Source organism: Aricia agestis, chromosome 17 (assembly GCF_905147365.1).
Source record: "Aricia agestis chromosome 17, ilAriAges1.1, whole genome shotgun sequence".
Lineage (NCBI taxonomy): Eukaryota > Metazoa > Arthropoda > Insecta > Lepidoptera > Lycaenidae > Aricia > Aricia agestis.
Genome location: NC_056422.1, coordinates 3545640 through 3569799, shown reverse-complemented (window position 1 = coordinate 3569799; position 24160 = coordinate 3545640). Strand labels below are relative to the sequence as shown.

At 36.7% G+C, this 24160-nt stretch overlaps 2 protein-coding genes across 2 annotated transcripts in view; both read right to left on the bottom strand.

The window, feature by feature from the left end:
* Window positions 1-17534, bottom strand: part of LOC121735304 (beta-1,4-N-acetylgalactosaminyltransferase bre-4) — a 182411-nt gene extending 164877 nt beyond the window's left edge. The window contains exon 1 of the mRNA XM_042126085.1: window positions 17267-17534. The gene's annotated coding sequence lies outside the window, so the exon portion shown is untranslated. The remainder of the gene's footprint in view (window positions 1-17266) is intronic.
* A 1423-nt stretch (window positions 17535-18957) lies between these two features.
* LOC121735644 (sperm flagellar protein 2-like) lies at window positions 18958-24160 on the bottom strand. The gene is made up of 4 exons (XM_042126542.1): window positions 24080-24160; window positions 23993-24008; window positions 21871-23803; window positions 18958-20953 (listed from the first exon to the last, which is right to left on the bottom strand). Exons 1-4 carry the CDS (start codon window positions 24158-24160, stop codon window positions 18958-18960), a joined length of 4026 nt encoding a protein of 1341 aa, XP_041982476.1.

Below are 24160 nucleotides of genomic sequence, written 5' to 3'. Positions count from 1 at the left end.
GGGTAATAGGGAAGGGGAATGGGAATAGGGGAGGGTAGGGAAGGGAATAGGGTAGGGAGTTGGGCCTCCGGTAAACTCACTCACTCGGCGAAACACAGCGCAAGCGCTGTTTCACGCCGGTTTTCTGTGAGAACCTGGTATTTCTCCGGTCGAGCCGGCCCATTCGTGCCGAAGCATGGCTCTCCCACGTAAAAGACTACATATGAGTAATATTTTTTTAAACTTTCATACAAAATGGGAAAAAAGGATAGTTTATTACTGGCTGGTATTCAACAAATGGGCCTGGAGATACTGACACAACATTCTTGGTCATTTGTACCAGTATGGCGGTTTTACAGGGGTATAATTACATAAAGGCAAAAAGGAAAATGATGGTCATAGCGCTCGCACTGGCAGCCCAAACGCGTGCGCGTTAATCGAACGTGTCGGATAAATAACGAGTGTTGAACGATTTGTTCCACAAAATGCTTGTATTTTCAGATAGCCGTAAAAGCTTTTTCATGCTAATATTATAAATGTGAAAGTTTGTGAGTGTGTATGTTTATTACTTCTTCACGGCTGGAGTGAATTTGATGAAACTTAAACTGCTAACTGTAGTTCATCAAAATCAATCCAGCCTATGTGCTTATTCCAGGATCAGCTGCTGACATCCTGGGTTAGCACATAAGCTAGATTTTACTGCGGAAAAACATCTTATCGGAAATCATACAAATTTATTTTATAACAATTTTTTATTATCTTACATAATATATAAAATTCTTGTGTCACAATGTTAGCCACGTACTCCTCCGAAACGGATTTACTGATTATAACCAAATTTTAAATGCATATTTAGTGGGTCTGAGAATCGGCTACTGGGTACTTATTATATAAGTGCATTTGTTGAATTAATAATAGTAAATTATTACAACTCGAAACTGACGGCGACCATTGTTTGTGCGACGGGATAGCGATGGACGTTGCCATGGTGACATACTATTTAGTCACTTCAATAAAATAATACGGGCGAAATACTTTATATGGCAAAGAAACATTTGCCGGGACAGCTAGTAATAATATAACTTCGATTGGTTTTGGTGACGGTGGCCGGTTTCATTGAAATGAGGTTTATAAATTGATCACACCCACATGTAAAACGGTTTATAATTCAGGATAATTCGTCCAAAATTCGCATCCACAGAGACAAAATCTGTCCAAATCCGCTGGCTGCATCGTCTAATGTGATTTGAGCTGAGCGAACGTTTGTGTCGAACGGCTTACGGAGCACAAAGGCACAGGCAGATTTAATATAAGCTTAGATATACGCCAAACTTCATCATCATCCAAGTGGCTGTCACTTTGCACTATTTTAATTCTCATTTAATTCACTCTAAGACCTGCGTTAGAGATACTTCACCCCTTTTTCGATATATTGAAATGCTAGTTTATTTCTCGATTTCTAAGGTTTTCTGACTGAACGTTATGTATTCATCAGCGTCGTTAATTGGTTAATGTTTTGACGACAGCCAATCAAAGGCGTGGGAGACGTGGGAGAGCCATGCTTCGGCACGAATGGGCCGGCTCGACCGGAGAAATACCACGTTCTCACAGAAAACCGGCGTAAAACAGCGCTTGCGCTGTGTTTCGCCGAGTGAGTCAGTTTACCGGAGGCCCAATCCCCTACCCTATTCCCTTCCCTACCCTCCCCTATTCCCTTCCCTTCCCATCCCTACCCTCCCCTATTAGTCCTATTACCCTATTCCTCTTAAAAGGCCGGCAACGCATCTGCAGCTCTTCTGATGTTGCGGGTGTCCATGGGCGGCGGTAGTTACTTTCCATCAGGTGACCCGTTTGCTCGTTTGCCCCCTTATTTCATTTAAAAAAGGCGCAATTTCGTTTTCTTTTTAATTATATATTTAGCAATTTCTTTTATTCTGGTGTTCTTGGATATAATCCATATCTTTGGAGTTCTGACAGAAGTAAGTGAATTGGGGCTTGCTATGTGACTTGTGAGTCAAATTTCATACATAACTTTTGTTTTTTAACTTCGTTGTCCAAAGTAAAATCCAACCTAACTATCATGTAGGTAGCTATTTAACCTAGTAATACATACCCCGATCGTGGGAATCGCAGACACAGATTTTCAATTGTTATGCGGCAGCCGGGTGCCGCTTGGGGGTTGATGGGTTAATTTGAGTCCCGCCCGGGAAATAGGCTTGTTGACATAGGCTATTTGAAAGTGACAGTCGCGCCCAACTTTAAAGTCGAGGAACTCTAGTTCTGTCTACTCTGGCGGTTGTATCGATACAAACGCGCGTTGCTAGGGCCCTAAAACGAATTCGATCAGCAGAGAGCCTCCGCTCTAAGGAGGAAGGACAACGTAATAATAATGATTCATACACCAATCGGAAACATATTCGTCCAGAGTCCCGACACGTGACCTCATCGACGGATGCGCAGACAGACAGCCGGTCTCGCCACTTCTTGTCTAGGGCTGCCACTTATGAAAATCTTGGTTCCGGTGTGAGTGTAAGCTGATTTGATTAGGCTCGATTTATATGCGTCCGCGCGATAAAGCGGTTTGGCCACAGACATAGATCAAGATGGATACCGCATGTATATGTACTTCGCGTGCCATATTGCGTTCCCAAACGACGAGCAATGCTCGTCTTTCGAAAGTATTTTCTTTAGTCTGTAAGCAGACTGCTATCGGAATCGGACGTCAATCGGAATTTTAAAAATGTCTATAAATGCCTGAAAGTGGTATATTGAGCTGTATAAATTCAAATAGAAACGTTGGCCTAGATAATGGACACGTTTCTTATCATCGGTACATCACAGTAGGTAGGTAGTCAAAAAGTGGCACGCTTCTTTTCATACAAATGGAGCGACATGCGGAATCTATCTTGATCTATGTCTGTGGGTTTGGCCGCTACGCCGCGAGATCACAAGCAATAATTGCAAGTAAAAAGCGGTGCGGCCGCGCAGTCATTTAAACTAGAGATCGCCCAATGGTCGACCTTAAATTTAATTTTTCTTCTTTGACTCCCCGTTTAAGGGATTGACTATTTCAGATTTCATAAAAAAACAACAATCCATTTTTAATTTGACAACACTTATAAGCTATTCGGAGCGTGCGTGAAGTGGGTGGAGGGGGTAAAGAAAGCGATTGCCACGCTTGCCGCGGCAAAAATATGCAACCAAAGAGGCTCAGCTAATAGTTAATGAAACTTGTCAATCTTGTTTTGAAACTTTTAGAAATTGGGTTAATTATTTTTGTATCGTAGACTGCAAAAATAACAGCAGATATAGGTAGTCAGTATACTAATTTAATGTTTTTCCTAAATCCACTAGGAAATTAGATCAGATATAAATGGATAGCTGCTGTAAAAATGAAAAAGTATTCGATATAACCTAAAATTGCAATATCAGTCAAGTCAATTTTATTTGAGTTGCATTTTATAAAGATATTAATTGAGTACATAACTATTATTTTAGTGTTGATGAATGATGGATCACCATGGTCTCTCTCTCTCTCTCTGGACAAAACTTGCAGTGATAGTTTCATAGAATATTTCATTTAAATCCAAAGTACCTATCAGGTGGAAGAAACAGTGACTCACAAATGACGATAAACCAGATACTACATCTGGTTTAAACTGATCTTTTAGAAGCTGGAGATAGAGTTTTGAATGAAAAAGGTTTTTCAAGTAAGCAAGTTTTAGATGAAAGGGTAAAAAAGTTAAAATTATTATGCCCCCATTTTGAGCAAAATAAAACGAGTACTCTCAAGAAGAAACCGAAAGGACTTTAAATGATATTGCTCGAGTAAGAATCCATATTGAAAGCAATGATATTCTATGTTACTATTTTATAAACTCATTGATTGAAAGTGTAACTCAGAAACATGAAGAATGTTTGCAGTGTTTTAGTAAATTAATAGACTCCGACTTTAATGTTGTAATAAAAAAAGAAAAACAAGATTTTTAAAAACATTACATTTATTTTTTTCAAGTATAAAGAATTGCTCGTATTTTTGTTACTGATTAAAGCAGCAATATGTTTGCACTTGCCGCTCTGGTTATAAACGCAGCTGCATTTTACTCCAGCAACGACCCGATCATTATTATCTATCTGTAAGAATGAATAAAAATGTTTAGACTTGCTTTATCCAAATGTTTAGTTACGTTTTTTGGTTGGTTGAGTACAATACGTTTGAACTTGTTTTATAGGGTGCTAAAGTCACCGATGTTCGGCGAATTATATTGGCTCGTATTAAATAACATAGCCATTAGTTCTTAGCTTTTCTACATCCCTTACATGTCCTGCTAACACCGATTTATTTCCTTTTAGCATAGATTGGGCCTTGAAACTTATTGAGCGTTTTACACTCTCATAACCAGTTTTTATGATTATATTCATTTTCCACAAGTAGTTTTTAACTAAATATAACCCAAATACCATTAATTACTGTTCTATATATATTTTATTTGCTTTAATATTTACAAAATTTAGATTATTAAGTAAGCAGATTGCTCCACGAGCGCTATATATATGGTTTCTAGAAATATCATCAGACACCAGCATAGAAACATTATATTCAAAGAAAAAACATCCTTTTTGGGGGTACGTCAAACACTTCTTAAAAGGGTTCCGCCACCAAAAATGTTTGGGAACCGCTGCTTTAAAATATGTTCCTTGTATAGGGTCTAAAGTATTATTATTAATCACCATTCTGTTTGACAACCCTATTAAAGTAAGACATACACTAACAATATGTGCAGTAGTGTGATATCCGCGCGGAGGCCGGTCTGGCCTAGCGTCTGGGCGGCGGCCTACAATACCAATTTCACTAATAGAGACCCAACACGAGCCGAAATAGACAAATGTACAGTGCAACCACAATACAGTTTTAGAACTGTGCTAATTTCCTAGTTTGATGCAGCTGGACTTATATTATGCGCCCGCCCAAACGCGCGGTTTGGCGGCTACAACACGAGATTACAAGCAAATGTATGTAAATGACAGTGCGCCTCGCTGCACTCCTCCGAAACAGCTTTACTGGATTGTTACCAAATTTTATATGCATATTCAGTAGGTATGTGAATCGGCTATTGGCTAATTTTTATATTGATATGTGCATTAATTGAATAAATAATAGTAAATTATTACAACTCGAGGCTGGCGGCGACCATTGTTTGTGCGACGGGATAGCGATGGACGTTGCCACGGTGCCGCACTTATTTACTCACTTCAATAAAATAATAACTTTATACGGCAAAACAACGTTTGCCGGGACAGCTAGTCATGATAATATACATTTGCTTGTCTCGTATATTTTGAATTTTGTTGGTCTCGCTAAAACTCGAGTATGGCTGAACCGATTTGGCTAATCTTAGTCTTGAAATGTTCGTGAATGTCCAGAGATGAGAGAAGGTTTATATTAAGATACGAAGTTCACCCGGTCATCTAGTATAATTCTGTATAGTATTTCAATAGGATTTTACAGAAAAAAAGTACCTGTAGTTAGGTCTACATAAGTGTAAAGATATTTGTGATAAACATGGGTTTTTCCAAGTTGTTATGAACCTCGCGTCTCTCGATCTATTTACCTGTTAACGATAACATCCATACTACTATTGTAAAAGCGAAAGTGTGTCCGTCTGTTACCTCTTCACGCTCAAACCGCTGAACCAATTAGGATAATATATTGTAGGGAATAATTGGAAAAGGATAATTTAAGCTTTTATTACGAAAAAAATATATTTTTTTTATGGAGATACTTTAAGTCCCGGGAAAAGAGGAGTTTATATCCTGGAAAAATGTACGATTCGCGCGCGATGATCGATTTATCAAAATTTTGTGTGTCGTATTATATAAAACCCTAAAATTCTACAGCTTTCTCCAGTTAACGAGGTAATTTAGGGCCAAGGGTCAAGGCTCCAGAGTCCAGACTAGAACTGCCGCTGTAGGCGACACAAAAAAAAATGTTATCTCTACAATTAGTTAAAAGCGGCAGCCTTGAAGCTATTAAACGTTTCCCTATTAAAGTATTGACAATTGATGTTATTATATCATACATACGAACCATACATATACATCATGGCATGTAAAACTGTGTATGTTTAATTATTTAATGACATCACTTCGCTACATAGTCCATAGGAGTATCCCATGGGAACCGTAATTTTTTTCTGCGATAAAAAGAAGCCTTTGTTTTTTCCAAGGCTTTCTCTTTATATGTGCTACTAAACTTAATAAATATCCTGCATTAATATTAAACTATGCAATTTTCATTATACTTTTTCGTGTTAAAGCAACATGTAGCAACTTTAATCATCCTTACTAAATAGCTTAACAGCATGCTAACTCTAACTATTATTTATAAAATAAGGGGGCAAACGAGCAAACGGGTCACCTGGTGGAAAGCAACTACCATCGCCTACGTACGCTCGCAACATCAGAATAGCTTCATGTGCGTTGCCGGCCTTAAAAATCTTATTAAAACTGTCACCAGACGATCTTAAAATATATCGTCACGACATCCTTGTCTGACCTTGCCAGGAGGAAGTTACAGTTAATATTACAACATAATATAAACATATTAACACAAGGCAACTACGACATGGCAGTGTAGATCACAAGTGTTAATTAAAGATCTTTATCGCACTATAGTTTCGTTCTATTTAAATTCAAAACTCAAACTCTTAACAGCTTACATTTTTCATACAAAACTAGTACCTATACGTGGGAGAGCCATGCTTCGGCACGAATGGGCCGGCTCGACCGGCGAAATACCACGTTCTCACAGAAAACCGGCGTGAAACAGCGCTTACGCTGTGTTTCGCCGAGTGAGTGAGTTTACCGGAGGCCCAATCCCCTACCCTATTCCCTTCCCTACCCTCCCCTATTCCCTTCCCTTCCCTTCCCATCCCTACCCTCCCCTATTACCCTGTTCCCTCTTAAAAGACCGGCAACGCACCTGCAGCTCTTCTGATGCTGCGAGTGTCCATGGGCGACGGAAGTTGCTTTCCATCAGTTGACCCGTTTGCTCGTTTGCCCCCTTATTTCATAAAAAAAAGTATAACTGATAAATTTAAAAGATAGTCTAGATCATTACGATCATTGTATAAAAACCATCACCATGTTGTAAAATGTGACTTGGGATTCAGCTGTTCCACATTACCTTCCATCAATGATATCCATACTAATATTACGAATTACGAGTATAAATGCGTAAGTATACCTGTCTGTCTGTCTGTTACCTCTTCACGCCCAAACCGCTGAACCGATTTCTGCTGGTTATGGTTGAGAGTCCCGGGAAAGGACAACGGACTATCCCGGAAGGAAGGTACTATCCCGGTAAATTGTACGGCTCCAGTCCCGCGCGATAAACGAACTTTGGCGAAACCGATTTGCGGGCATTATCTAGACCAGTGTTTCCCAATTAGTGGTACGCGTACCCCCAGGGGTACGTGAAATTGCATCAAGGGGTACGTGCGGCTATCAGTAAAAACAAGAATAATTTCCGGATGTTAATCCAGGGTGTCAACTTACTACCTGTATTGGTAATTTCATCAAAATTGGTCCAGGCGTTTGAGAATGAAAAAGTAACGAACATACACACACTCACAAACTTTCGCATTTATAATATTATTAGTGTGATTGCTACAATAAGGGGTACGCAGGTTTGAGGTCTTTTTTGAAGTGGTACGCAGCAAAAACTAATTGGGAACCACTGATCTAGACCAAGTACCTATAATTTTGTTCGTTGTTGCGTGTTCGCTGAACCTACATCAAGTAACAAGTTATTAAGGAGAGGTTTTGATCATTCAAGCCCGAATCTTCCTGCAGACTTAAGGTAACGTTTCGAATGGTTTCGATCTTTGCCGCCAGCGACCACGACCGACTAAATTTCAAATGAAATGCCAGTTTTTTTTAATGAAATAAGGGCGCAAACGAGCAAACGGGTCACCTGATGGAAAACAACTTCCGTCGCCCATGGACACTCGCAGCATCAGAAGAGCTGCAGGTGCGTTGCCGGCCTTTTAAGAGGGAATAGGGTACTTAATAGGGGAGGATAGGGATGGGAAGGGAATAGGGGAGGGTAGGGAAGGGAATAGGGTAGGGTATTGGGCCTCCGGTAAACTCACTCACTCGACGAAATACAGCGCAAGCGCTGCTTCACGCCGGTTTTCTGTGAGCCTGTGATATTTCTCCGGTCGAGCCGGCCCATTCGTGCGGAAGCATGGCTCTCCCACGTGTAAATGATTATGACAGGCTATAGGTTCACCGCGGCGCGACCGCGTCGTATTTAAATAAATCATTACATACAAATTGATTGTGATCTTGCGCCGCGCTGTAGCGGCCAAACCGCTCATTTGTGCGGACGCAGGGTAATAAATACAATCTTAGGGTTTCTATACTCAAAAAAAACAGACGCAAACCTTTTTTACCGTCAGCGTTAACTGTTCTAACATGAGTCCTTCACGTTACATAAACAAAGACATGTATTTTAAATGTACATTTTCCACACTGTTCACGGTACCACTATTAACATCATTACTATACCGAATCTAATTTGTTTGCAACAAAGACTTTAGTATGGGTGACATTGTATCGGTAGTTAACACGAAAATATTTCAAAACACCTGACTTTTTCTGCTTTTTGAGAAATGGTGTAAATAGGCTCTATGCCAAATAGAATTTTTCTGCCAAATATACACGGTGCGTACGTGGTGCCATCTTCTGATACTAACACCCACAACTCCGCTGCGCCTAAATTCGTTCATCGCGCGTTAGCTGTACATTATCCGGGACTCAAAGTATCTCCATACCAAATTTCAGCAAAATCGATGCAGCCGGGCGTGAAGAGGTAACTGACAGATAGACAGATATACTTTCGCATTTATAATATTAGAAATGATTTTCGGCCACGCGTTTTTGTTTTGTTTCAGTCTCAAATTGAGACTCAAACAATCGCACGAGAATGTTGTGTCCCACTCTAACAAACGTGAAATGACGTTGTTAGAGCAGGACGCGGCATTCTCGTCCGATTGTTTGAGTCTCAAAACGGTTTCGTAATAGGCCTACAGAGTCGTCTTTGCCTCGATGAAGTGAGTTAAAATGGTAGAGAAAGTAAACAGTGGGGTACGTCATTTTTGAAGATAGCATTATAATCTGTTGGATTAGATAGGCTTACATGCGGTGGCTTCAGTTTAGTCATAGCATTAGTATTTACAGGAAAAAGATAATATGATTGTGCAAGTTGATTACTAGATGACGCCGCAACTCCGTTGCGCCAAAACTCGTTTATTTTTCCGTACCGTACATTTTTCCGGGATAAAAAGTATCATTTGTCCCTTCCTGGGACTCAAAGTATCTCCATATCAGCAATTTCAATTCAGCTTTTTGGACGTGAAGAGGTAACAGACAGACAGACACACTTTCACATTTATAGAATTAGTAAAGTATGGATTTTATTATAGTTATAGACCTATAAGATCACAGACTATTATAGCATTGTTGGTATAGTTAAATGAGGTCGTTCTTTGTTTTCTATTTTATTGTTTCCTGATTAATATCGATTAATACACGGTTATTAGTTGTTATGAAATGCTACACATACGTCTTCAAAGTAGTAGGTATTTCAATTTAATATTCTGCTTCGCATCATTCTGCCTAAAATACTCCCTAGGAATTAGGATACTCCGTTGCGCCAAAATTTTCCGGGATAACAAGTATCCTATTACCTTTCCCGGGACTCAAAGTGTCCCATACCAAACAGCAGAATCGTTTCAGCGGCATGCAGGCCGTGAAGAGGTAAGAGCGCCTTCACATTACGTAGGATTGCCATCCGTTCGGATTTCCCCGGATTTGTCCTAGTTTGAAGGGCGTCCGGGGACCGTCCGGCCGGGTTTTTGAAAAGTGTCCGAGTGAAATCCGGATGGAGACTTTTGTTGAGAGAAATCCAACTTTTTGGCCAGGCAGCAATAAACGAAAGATAAAAACTCGCTAAGCATACACACTTTCTTCCATCTTTGATCAAAACCAAGTACGATTTCAAGGATTTAAGTTAATCAAATTTTTACAAATTTTTGTTGAAAAAATTGGGTAGTAATAGTAGTTTTTAATGGGTGTCCGGGGAAATAGCCATATTTCGGCCAAATGTCCGGGATTTTTGTCATGCTAAACCGGCGACGGCAATAAAGGTGATGGTAACTCTAACATTACGTCGCAAGCAGTGCGGCAGCAGCGCTGCAGCCGCGCGACTATGTGAAGCCAGCCTAACGGATAGACACTCTGTCACACTTTCGCTTTTCTAATATTATGGATACTAGCTATTTGACCGAGCTTTGCTCGGTATTCGATAAAACACGAATTAAATGACATTTTCTAAAAACGATTCCTAGCTAGATCGATTTATGGTCCCCGAAACCCCCTATATACTAAATTTCATGAAAATCGTTGGAGCCGATTCCGAGATTCCAATTATAAATATATATACAATACAAGAATTGCTCGTTTAAAGATATAAGATAAGATTGGATACTTAGTAGGTATACAGCGTACTACATTGTCAAATAGCCAGACTACACTAAAATATTTTAGTATTCTATAAAATCAATAACTTTTAGTGTTCAGAATTAGCGCAATGCGCAAACATTGGGAACTATCTCAAGAGATTTTTCATTGAGCACCCGCCTCGAGTGATTTAAACGACTGTCCCCTTTCGAATAACAAAAAAACATTCGAAAATAGAACAAGCCATTGTTTTTTCGAATGTTTGTTTTTTATTGATGAATTTATTGGCAAAGAATTCAAACTGCACTTAATTGATTGCTTTTTAAGCAAATCAAAGGTGAAAATCGATCGACGTTAATATACCTGAACTCTGAAGGTTACTTATTAATGTGATGATTAGCAATATACACAATGTATTGCGAATAATTTTGCGAAATATCTAATATACTAGACGTTCCGTGCGGCGAAGCCCGCGTAAATGAGGAATTTCACGGAAACCGTACATTTCCCGCAAATAAATAGCCTATGTCTCACGTGGTCTATTCTATATCTGTACCAAATAACATAAAAATAGCTCCATGAAATAAGCAGTTTCAAATATTTTTCCCCGCTTTTTTCACGTTTTCCTCTTTACCTTCGCTCCTATTAGTCTTAGGGTGATAATATATAGCCTATAGCCTTCCTCCGTAAAGGGGCCATCAAACACTGAAATAATTTTTCAAATCGGACCAGTACTTCCTGAGATTAGCGCGTTCAAACAAACAAACAAACTCTTCTGCTTTATAATATTAAAGTATTGAATATATTATATAATATATATACTTAGTACTTAAGCTTACGTTCTATGGGAAGTTTTGATTCAACCACAGCCGCTGCTCCTGCCGCCGCCGGAAACATTCCCCGGAATACTTCTGCGGCAGTAACGAGTAACGACGAAGGTCAGCAGTAGCATTCCATGCTAGTAGACCTTATCATAAAAAAAGAACCAATACACAAGAAGCTTGTCATTCTGTTGGTCGGTGTGCCAGGACAGAGGACTCAGGAAGTCAGGAGTCAGGACAGTCTGCCTTCAAGTCTGAAAGGTTCAATTTCTAGCCACGACTGCGACGTATATGTAAAATGTTTAACGACCTTTTTTCTTTTCGTCTTTCTTATCACGACGGGCATATTGGTCAAAAACCAATTTTTTGACCCAATCAAAGGGATCATTGGCCCTAACAACTATAAATTTTTATAATGCATTAAGTGCAGTAAACAAAACGAACTCTCTCGACCTCTGCAGCACTATCATATGAATACTAAATAGTAAATACTAAATAGTATTGACTTATTCAACACAGTTTCATATTCATTTCGATGTAGGTGAACAGACTATTGTCACGTAGATAAGTGACACAGTTGTCACGTAGATAACTGACCTACGTAAAAAAATGATATTAGGCCACGCACAAGTTTAACATCGCTCGCCAGAACTAGAGGGGAATTCGCTCTGCCTCAAGCCCCATTCCAAGCGGTCACCGGCGACCGCAATAACAATAGGTTTAAAGCTATTGTGTCTGGTTTTTCCACTATCGAGGTAAATGTCTGCAATATTCTCAAAAGATCCATGAGAAGCATTTCAAACTTGATACTTTTATTTTTAAGATGACGCCTTGATAATGGTTGTAGCGATATCGATTTTTCTCAGCAATGACTAAGGGGGATATTAGATTATCATATATATTGGATCCGAGATCATTGAGTCAATGATATTGGATAATGTAATATAGACATATGATTAATTTCTTCCTTGATCATAGATTTTTGACATTTGCTGAGAGATTGGATCCAATACGGTCATAGAAATAGGTGTTGCCAGTTATTTAATATAAAAAAGAGTTTTTAATTTCTTGTTCGTTAATATGTTTCAAATAATGTAATGTAATTATTTTTCTAATTATATACTTGGATAATCTTGCTGAAATAACAAAAAACAAGCCATATTAAAAATGACGATGTCTTTTGACAAATCAAATTGTCTGAGATCTAGTAACCCTGACGTCAATGCCTGTCAGCGTTAGCGCTCTCCATTGGCTATTGAAACCACATATGACGTAAAATAGGATCAATGAAATATTATGTCAATGTAATATGCAGATATTATCAAATGATCATATATCTTGGATCCTATATATGATCATAGAAATGATCATATATAAATGATAATGTAATACCCCCCTAAAGCTAAGAAATTAAAGTTCATTGTCAGTATTCATGCTGTCTTTGTCTTTGAATTACCCATAGCATAACAATTAACACGATTGGTCAACTTTTATACATAACACCAATGATATTCTACATATACAGATATGTTACGTCCATACTATTTTCCGGCTTAAATCTCTTCCGAACAATTTTCAAATTCAAAATTGCAAACATTGACAAATTTGACAGATAAGTGAAACAAAAGATATGAAAAACCATTTACATAAAAGAAGCAGTTTCTATTTTTAAACGTCGAATCGTATCGCTGTCTCTTTCTTCGCCTGAGCTATGACGAAAATTCGATCTTTCCCAGATTGTTCGAAAAATAATTGAAAATAAATAATCGAGGTATTTATTGCAATTTAGACATATGGTAAGAGATTCCATGTGTTTTGTTTACTTTCGAGTCATAATTGGTGCATTTTCGATACGCGCACGCCGTCATTTTCAATTTATTTAGGTAAGACAAGACACAGCACGTTCGTGACTGCGCTCGATGCAGACTAAACAACAGACGGCCCAATTGGGTCGTATTTGAATCTTCACAACGCGCGCGGTAGTAACAAGTTTTTCATCATTGCATAAAAAAAAGGATTCTAATTTTGCCAACAGATGAGAATGGTTCAAGTATACACTGTTTGCCCATAGCTTTTAATGAAATATTTTATTTATGGTTTTTAAATTACGCGACAAAAACCATTTTGTCAATTGTCGCTTACGTCCTTTCCATTTCTTGTTTTCTATGAGGCCGGGCCGGTCTCTCATAGAAAACAAGCAATCTAAAACGTACCCAACACGGTTTTTTACTGTAACGCGGCGTCAACTTAACTATTCTGCAACTCAGATGCGCAGTAATTGGTTTGTCGCGCGGGAAGCGTACATTTTTCCTGTCTTTTCCTGGGACTCCAAACTTGGTATGCATATACCAAATTTCATTAGAATCGGTTCAGTGGGTTTAGCGTAAAGTGGCAACAGGCAGACAGACACACTTTCGAATATGTATAATATTGAGTACTAGATGACGCCCGCAACTCCGTTGCGCCAAAATCAAAAAAAGATAAAAGATAAATAAAGTGCATTCCCGGCACTAAAATTATCTCTGTGCCCAGCAAAATCGATTCAGCTGTTTGGTCGTGAAGAAGTAACAGACAGACTGGCTCACTTTCTCATCATTTATAATATTAGTAGGTAAGTAAGTATGGATGGAAGTAAAGATGTTTTAGAAATTTTATGCCCCTATTTAAAGGAGTTTGCCAATGTAACAGGCGAATAAAGCAGGAAAAAATTATGCAATTTACAATATTTTATTTTTTATTGCTTACTAAAAGATGACAAAATATAACCAATAAAGAAATAGATGCGGGTAGAAAACGTTTTTACTTTGTAAATAGACTTTACATATTTGTATATAGTCAGTTGGTCGATCAATATTTACCTACCACGACCGTCAGTACCTGTGATAAGATAGCAATGACCAATAGTGACAACTAATAAGGATTTTACACTTATCAAAAATTATGTGGGCAGCTTCTTATAGTATATTAAATATGTACATTTACGTAGGACAGTGGTTCTAAAAGTTGCAAAAATTGTCTTAAAAATAACAGATAATAACTTGTTTTTTGCATTAATTATTAGATCAATTTTGATGAATACAGATATAATATATTGTTTTATTGCAAAAACATTGAAAATACATTAATTTCACATGATAGACACAACTGCAATAAAAAATGATACTTAGCTATAATTAATATTATGTAGGTACATACTTTATTACATTCATAAAACTTAAACTTTCAAATAATTAGTTATGAAAATCAAAATTCACCAGGCTATGAAAATTATTTGCTACATTTAATAAATACTTTATCAGAAAAAACATGGATGCATAGACAGCCAAAATCAAAAGCCAATTGTGTTCTTTTTCCATACTCCGATAAAGAAAACCCTTTACAGCAAACGTAAAATGTTAAATAAACAATGTTAACATATATTTTTCCACTTAGTAGCAATTACCCATACATAGTAAATTACTTTTGCAATATGCAAGTGCTAAGTTTATTCACAGGAAAATGCTGGGCGAAACCCACTGCATTTACACTTTGAATAGTAGTACGGGAGCCCTAGAACATTTTTTAGGGTTCTGTAGCCAAAATATGGCAAAAACGGAACCCTTATAGATTCGTCATGTCTGTCTGTCTGTCTGTCTGTCCGTCCGTATGTCACAGCTACTTTTCTCCGAAACTATAAGAGCTATACTATTGAAACTTGGTGAGTAGATGTAATCTGTGAACCGCATTAAGATTTTGATACAAAAATGGAAAAAATATTAAAAAATTTAGGGGTCCCCATAGGTACAACTGAAACAAAAAAAAATTTTTTTCATCTAACCTATGCGTGTGGGGTATATATGGATAGGTCTTCAAAAATCATATTGAGGTTTCTAATATAATTTTTTTCTAACCTGAATAGTTTGCGAGAGAGACTCTTCCAAAGTGGTAAAATGCATGATAATTCTAAAAAAAATATATGATGTACTTTACTATAAAAACTACCAACGAAAATTGGTTTGAACGAGATCTAGCAAGTAGTTTTTTTATACGTCACTAATGGTAAACCTTAATTTAACTTTCATTAAATCAACTGAAATATAAAAATAAATCAAAAACCTTTTAATTTCATAGAAATAAACCTTATTGCTGCTGCGGAACCCTTCATGGGCGAGTCTATCTCGCACTTGGCCGGTTTTTTTTATTACTATCAAGCTAATTTTTTGTGAGTAGCCTTCATTTTGATACGACGAACAACATTTTTATTTGCGAAAATTTTCGAAAGTGGTAGCTAACAAAGATAGAAATGTTTATATACTTTGGATGGATTGTTGAACAGAACCCTAACGAGCTGATTTTTTGCATATTGATAGATTAAAAGTCATATAATTTAAGAGTAACATTGTCCTACAAATAAAACAGTCCATATTTTAGGACCATCAATTCAAAGTATGAAATCCTTTCTATATCTGTTTGCTACCACTTTCGAGATTTTTCGCAAATAAAAATGTTGTTCGTCTTATCAAAATGAAGCTACTCACAAAAAATTAGCTAGTAATAAAAAAAAATTGGTCTAGGGCTCCCGACTCCCGTACTACTATTCTAAGTGTAAACGCAGTGGGTTTCTCCCAGCATTTTCCTGTGAATAAACTTATTGTTTTCATGTCAACGCTATATAATATACGCCAGTGATTAGCTAATTAAATTAATAAATGCCTGATATGTAACAATTTCTGAATGTGTTATTAATATTCTTTGGTATTTTCCTTCTATAGACAATGGAAATCTTGTGCATAAATTTTATTGTTCAAAGGCTGTATTAATATAAGAAGTTAAGGACAACCTTGTAATTGTAGAAAAAAAAAGATTGTTAACTGTTTATTATATTTACCAGTAGATAACAAAGATTTGTTTTAGGTGATATATTTATCTCAAAATTTTAAGACTACTACTTCCTTGTTAAAATATTGCGAACATAATTGAAGACATGAGTGGAAGAAGCAGGTAAGTTACAGTTTAAAAAATTCTGTTTTATGCTTAAATGGAGGTTTCAGGGCCGGGAAAATGTTTTGAAATAAAAAAATGTGGATTTTATGTAAATATATTATATTATTTATATTAGCGAGATGATGAAGTAGGTAAGTTACAAGGTTTGTTAAAATTTTAAGGGAAAAAATTAGTAATTGTCCTTATGTTATAAAAATGTTAGTTATCTGGTTCTTCACATCTTTAATTATAGTTTTGTGGTGTAAAAACAAGAGTGGTCCAGAATCTGGGTGGTTCATACATTCAATCTACTTTTTTAGTATATTGGAGTAAAGGAATTATAAAAGTAATAAAAAAAAAACCACAGCCAAACGTATAACCTCCTCGTTTTTGGAAGTCGGTTAAAAAAATATACTGAAGCAGACATGGTAAAAATTGTACCTACCTAACCTACTTGTACTTATTGGTGAGTCTACAATGTAAAGATTTAGACTTGATTCCTTTCATTTCTCAAACTTTGCATGTTATTTAAAGAAATGTTTACTTTTAAAACAAATTATTTATTATGTGATTTTTTTATCATTGTTTCTTAGATTCTCTTTTCTACAATCTTATGGCCTTTCAGTCTTCAATAGACCTATTCAACTTCTATTATGTAATGGATCCTGTAAAACGAAAAAACTATTACTTATGTACCGTTTACTAGTATTGGGGATGAAGAACAGCTTTCTAATAAATACCCACTTGAATATTAGTATTTTCTACACTACATGGGAAATTTACTACTATAGGTAATCTTCTAAGTTCTCAGTCCTTCTGATTTTGTATGATGAAAAGATAGAAAGCGATGTTAATATAATAAAAACAAACACATGATCATCGACAGATCTAAATATAGAACTGTGTATACTGGACCAAGGGTAGGTAATGTTTACCAGTCACAAGCCGCTGAAATACATAATATTATCGATATTACTAACCTTTGAGCCTCGAAGCAACTCGATGTTTATTCTCAGGAAGCGTGATTTAAGTAGAAACACTAATTTGCACACAAAAACCAGTCTACAAGTAAAAATCACAACTTATGTTCCTAAGTTAGATTTACACGTACTGAAATAATATCTATTGAATGATTACACATAAGCCGTACTAGTGTTTATATTACAGTATCCACAGTTTAATAGTGAAAGTGCGAAATTATAGTGAAATATTTAAGCAAAACCCGCAAGAAGTCACCTTCTTCAACAAACCACGACGTTCAACTGACTTTTGTTTTGTCATTTTTGAGTTTTGACAGGCTGACAGCTCAAATTTGACAGCTAGTGTGTGTTGCCAGATTCTGCGGCTGTAAAAAATATTAAATATTGTGTTGTGTTACGTGATATGAGACTCATGACTCATGAGTCATGAGTCATGAGGCTGCGTTTACACTGAACGTATTGTCAGTTGCCGAATGTAGTAAGCAAGTTCTTAATATTATTATGGTTGGCTAAGCTAACCAAAAAGTATATATTATATTATGTATGAAAATAGCACAAACTGCGTTACTGTGCTCGCTAAAGGACGGGCCGTGCCGGGGCTCAGCGTGCCGGGGCACATCGCAAAAATCCGCCTCCATACAATTTGTATGGAAGCGGATGCGCGTATCGCACTCTGTGCCGGGGTGCATCGGCGCGGATTTTTGCTAGGCGGATTTCCGTCAATGCGACACGGCCCGACAAGACCCGCTGCGCCCCGGCAACAGTGTGCTATACCGCATTTTGAGCTGCGCTGCGCCCCGACCCGCCCCGGCACGCCCCGACACGCCCCGACACGCCCCGGCACGCGCCGACAAAGTGTGCGCGAACCTTAACTTTTTACTCGACGCGACTGACTATAAATAATTTAAAAAATCGGTCCAATAGTTTTTGAGCCTATTCATTACAATTATACAAACAAAGTTTTCCTCTTTATAATATTAGTGTAGATTAAGTACCTGGATGACCGAGCTTTGCTCGGTATAGCAAACACTCATTGACTTCGTGTTACTTAACTACGCCACCTGCTGAAATAGCTTTAGCTGTTGTTGTGTTCGTTAAAGCAATAAGGTGAAAAAGGAGGACGCGACGGCATAAAAATATACTACTGCATACAAGCCAATAGGAATTTAAACATTTATCGATAACTTGTATTGATAAGATGTATTGCTATCATTTGTCTATTGAAACCTGTGATTATCTTTCTTATCTGATTGGTTGTTGTCTACAAGTGCTATAACATGTGTTATAGCACTTGTAGACTTGTGTACTTAAGGCCTAGGGTGTCTAGTGTCTAAGTGTCCCTTGTATAGAGTTCACTGTAAAAGTAGCAGCGCAAGAAAATGCTTTCTGCCTTTTATGAGAAATGCCGCAATGCATGAATTTGACCATAAAATTAGGTTTAAAATAAGATACTAGGTTTAAATAAATACTCTTTTAGCGCTGCTACTTTCACTGTGAACTTTAAACAAGGGAGTGAAAAGACACAATATACATACCCTAAAGTATTATTACTTGGTTTTGTTAAGCCACACGGCTATCTTAACCGAAACTTTGTAACTAATAAAATGATAATATTGTGTTTTTAATTTTTATGCAATAGTATCTTTTAATAATAATATAATTAAGTATTAAATTTATGAATTTATTATTATCTACTCCTCCAATATCTTCAGAATCTCTTCATTTATATCAGGTTTCGAAAACTTTTTTATCTTGTGAAGGAATTTACATATTTTAGGTTCTGCTAAAAATTTGCAAACATAAATGCTTTTGTCTTCATTATACTTTTCCATCTGATCAATAACATCATTAATAACAACTTTGTAAGTGCACTTATCCTGGTTGAATAGTTTTAAATGCCAGGGAACGCATATTTCAAGCACCTTCCAGATAATGGTTCTCGAAACACTATAAATGATATCAGAATAATCATCTGGTTTTCCTTCTTTCTGTTCTTTTTCTTTGTTGTATCCGGTGACAGACTTGCCTTTTACTGGATTCATAAAAATCATTTTTATTTCAGACTTTTCTGGGGAAGACTGGCTGAAGACTGGTTTATTAATTTCTGCATGACTTAGCCTGGCACTTGTTTTTGATCGGCGTGACATTTTACCTTTACCTTTTCTTACAGGTTTTGTCTCATTATCGTTTAACTCTAATAGAATTGTACCCGTACAGATGTCTAATACATTATGTATGATTAAATCTAAAAGATTATTTGTATCTTCGTAAGCTTGATCTTTTGATTTTTTCGCTTTTATCAAGTTATTTACAGCTTCTTCGCATTCCTCCGTCGAATAGCATACTTTTTTCCCTAAAGCTAGAGCTAGTGCTTTGGAAAACCCTTCTTTTGGATTCTTTGCTTTACAAAATGCAAGCAATAAAGCTGTATAATTCATCACATCTTTCGAAACTTCAAATAATTCGAACAAAAAGTGTTTTAGCAAAGTATTTCTTAGTTTAGACGTTTTGTCGATGTCATCCAAGCTATTTTCAAACCACAGTGGAGTACTTAAAAATATCTCTCTATCTATAAGTTCTTTAGATTCTGATTCTTGACAGCGAAGCTTCTTTCGTATATCTAGGAGTTCGTCAGTTGTAGGGAACGGTATATTGAGACAATAAATCAGAAAATCTCTCCAATCAACGTACAAATTTTCTCCAAAAATTGAAAAGACAAATTCAGGAATTCTCTCCGGGTCAATTCGTCTCCACGTTAGGGGAAATGTCGGACCTTTGCACGATTCTTTCCCGAAAACAACAAAATCTTGTAGTACATAAATAAACGCTTGTTGTATTGTGATACCAGTCGGAGCTACGATTTTAAATGAGTCCTGTAACAATGCTAACTGACATAATTTAAACTCCATTTCTCCTGTGACTTCTTCTGGTATATCTGATTCACTATTTATTACAGATTGCATCTGAAGAACGTTAAAATCTATAACTAATGTGTCTCCCGTTAAGAGTAGGTTTTCAGGAATTTTTCTATTCGTTTCTATTGCCATTTGTAGATATTTCGACAAGCTGTCAACTGATTTAATTTCATTTAAGTAGATATCATCAATGTAGTCCTGAATATTTTTAAAGGCATTAAAAATTTGGTCGCAAAATATCTGCATATCTTCGTAGCATTTTTTCTGTAGGATAGTTATGCGTAAATTTGCGCGACATGTTTCACCCATACAACCCATTTTCCATTCTTGCATACATTTAAGGTATTCGAACTTTTGTACCTCTACAGAATCACCAAGAATTTTGAAATCTTTCTCGACTCTTTTTTTTAAACTTGAGGAAGAAGCGTTTTGAAATTTCGATACCAAGTCATTAGTTTCATGCCCTATTAGAGTTTTATAAGATTCACTAATCTCTTGGATGATTTTATGAGCCAATTTCACATTATCATCAATAAATACATTCAGCGGATTATTATGATTATCGATATTAATATTTCTTAATTGCAGATCTAAGAACGCTTCTTTTAGAAGTCGATATTTTTCCTCACTTGCCCTTGTCTTTGTAGTACTGGCGGTTTCGGCAAAATTTCTTTCATGTTTGTTTAACTCTTTAAGAGGTAGTCGTTGTGATAGAGGTTTACTAACCATGGAGATGTAATAGTCATGCAAAATTTGATATGTTAATATGAATCTGTAATAAAAAATACAATAATATTATTCTTAATACGATGTATTTTGTTTTTTACTTTTAACATAACTCATAAAGTCATAACTCATAACTCACAAGTAATTGGCGCACTCAGAATGGAACATTAATTACTTAATTCAAAATGTTGACATAAGCCCCAAACAATCTGTCAAACTTTTCATTAAAATGAAGGTTAATCATAATTAAATGTCTCTGAGTACGACTGTAAGGGCGTTTGTGCACTACACGGAATTTTACCATCCGGAGCGGCGCGGCGCGGCATCTCGATTTCCTACCTTATTTATATGGCAAACGTGAAAGCTATGAACGCCGGACGGTAAAATTCCGTGTAGTGCACAAACGCCCTAAGGCTGGCCTCACACAGCCGGAATTTCATAATCGGAAATTCATATTCTTACAGATCGATCTATGAAATTCATACTCTGAAAAAATCTGAATGTGTGTGGAGTGTACTGATATTGTATGGTATTCCGGTCTTTCTGAATTAATAATATGAATTCAGATTATGAATTCAGAGAGACATTCCGGCTGTGTGAGGACAGCCTTAAAGTGTTAAGAAGACGTCAATAATACTAAGCAATAACACATATATACGTGGGAGAGCCATGCTTCGGCACGAATGGGCCGGCTCGACCGGAGAAATACCACGTTCTCACAGAAAATCGGCGTGAAACAGCGCTTGCGCTGTGTTTCACCGAGTGAGTGAGTTTATCGGAGGCCCAATCCCCTACCCTATTCCCTTCCCTACCCTCCCCTATTCCCTTCCCTTCCCTCCCCTACCCTCTCCTATTACCCTATTCCCTCTTAAAAGCTGCGAGTGTCTATGGGTGACGGAAGTTGCTTTCCATCAGGTGACCCGTTTGCTCGTTTGCCCCCTTATTTCATTAAAAAAAAATTACCTATTTAATTCTGTTTGCATTAACGAAACATATGTGTTCGCTAAAACGATTAATTCATCGCAAATCCAATTTTCACTAATAATGGAATGTTTTTCTTCTTCTGAATATTGTTTCCTTTCATCACAGATATCATATAGCCTATTTTTAAGTTCTTTGACTCTACAGTGCCACTCATTTCTGGTAATATTATTTTCACGCCAATCGTCTTCTATATTATTATATTCTTGCAGAAATTTACATACTAAATCTTGCTTAGGAGATGGATGCATAACTAGATGTTTCATTTTATCGCAAACAAAAGTTGTGTAAGGTACTAAACAATGCATTTGTAGGCGTTTACTGAGAAGTAATTGTTGTATATTATTAACGTAACATTTTTCTATTTCTTCCCAACAACTGGCCAGTTCGAGACCCAGTTTTTCTGCAATTTTTATTTTACTGTATTCCCAGTTTTCGTCACCAGCTAAAGTTTCTTTTGCATCTTTCCAAGTTATGTTATGACCAATAGATGTAGAAGACTTACGAGAAGATTTTCGTCCGACAACATTTTCCATTAAATTAACTTTAGAAACGTGTTCGGTATCCATCTGCATCGCATCACTATTTGTTATTAAATTGCTCTTTGTATTTACATCCTTATTCTGCTTACCGTTTTTATTGTTCGAGCTTTCAGGTTTAATAACTTTTGATTTCGGCTTTTTGTTTTCAGCTGGAAATTCTAATTCATCCAAAACATTTGTTCCAAACAATTCATCGTCAGATTTTATCGGGAACTCGTAATCTCCAATAACATATCTGCATATTAAAGCTAACTGCGTTTTATCTATATCTTCATAGTACATGCTATAATTCACACCAACCTCTGAATAAAATCTATCAACGGATTCAGAGTTTTCTTTTTCCAAATCCCAAATAAAAATTTCTTTATCAATTTTTTCACTTTTTTTTAATTTTATGTAGGAATTAAAGTAACTGGTTAATGTGTTTTCAGAACCAATTTTGTCTAACTTTAAAATTTTGGATTTCCTATATTCTTTTAATGGATCTTCTATATTATCGATTTGACATTCTATACTTTCTTCAAGAATTGATTCATCATTGTATACATATTCAAAATCATCAGGTGGCTTTTTGCCAGAAAATATTTCTTCTAATATTTGCGCTTCACTATAAGTATTAGGATAATTCAAAATAACAAAACCTCTAATATCTTTCTGGTCTTTTATATATTCAGCAAGCATAGACGCTATTAAATCATTCGGCAAGGAATCTCCAGATGATAAAATTTCAAAAGCTTGTTTACCGAGATATGCCGCTTTACTTAAAACGATATCCTCTTCTGGTATGGCTTTAGGAGTCTGGGTTTGTTTAGAATTATGATCATGAGTTATAAGCAATACCTCACTTTTGTTGCTACTTAACTTTCTCTGGCTTAACAAATTTTTATGAAATTCTTTCGTATTTTCTTCTTTAGCACTTTCTGCAAGTTTTTCAAATGCCAAAGATATATCGATACTTCCTATCATTTCTGTTTTGTACTGCCTGAGGCAAAAGTCAACACAAGATTCGACTCGCAAAACAAAAATGTTTTTCTTGTTAAGCAATTTTTGCATAGCTGAATCTATAGATGCGTTAGGGATATCTATCACTAGAGATTTAGCACTATAATCTGGAAGATTAGCTGCCACTTTTTTGGCGGGCAGTGGATATTTCAGTTCTAGTAGAGTGTATACTACGTGAGCCAATATGTTGTTTCCCATATGTTCGTATTTTTTATCTTCAGATTCAGGATTATAGTTGGCAAGCAAAACATCTAATGTCCAAGGATCCAAATAATCAATGTATTCTATAAACTCTGATTCATTAAGACACTCCTGTCTTTTGTTTTCTAGTGATAAATCCCTTATTTCTTCTATTCCATTTTCAGCACTCTCTATAACGATACTATTGTAGCAGTACCTACGTTCGTTCGCCGATGAAACAAAGAAAACAACGCGCTCTGAAAAGAACGCACGCCGTCTTTGTATACGTTCGTTATAGAAGTTGAAACACAGAAGAAAATCGCTCTGCAAAGAACGTACGTTCGCAATGACAAGAGAAACAGCTGTCCGTGTAATAATACCGGACATGAACCGGCCCTGAAAAGGGCGTTTTTCTAATAAGAATTCTTCATAACATCTTCACAAAATGGCGGCACTACTGTTATTACCGGCGTAGCGACGAGCAGCAGCGAGACGATATCGGAATGGCGCGCGCGGGCGAACTGAATTCGCGGCCCGCGAGAGCCCAT

Bases quoted from the DNA above. Each gene is read 5' to 3' on its own strand.
- LOC121735644 (XM_042126542.1), bottom strand. From the start codon at position 24,160: ATGGGCTCTCGCGGGCCGCGAATTCAGTTCGCCCGCGCGCGCCATTCC. The intron at 20,954-21,870 runs GTAATTTTTTTT...TTTTTATTACAG, and splicing joins ATGCAAACAGAATTAAATAG to ATTCATATTAACATATCAAA.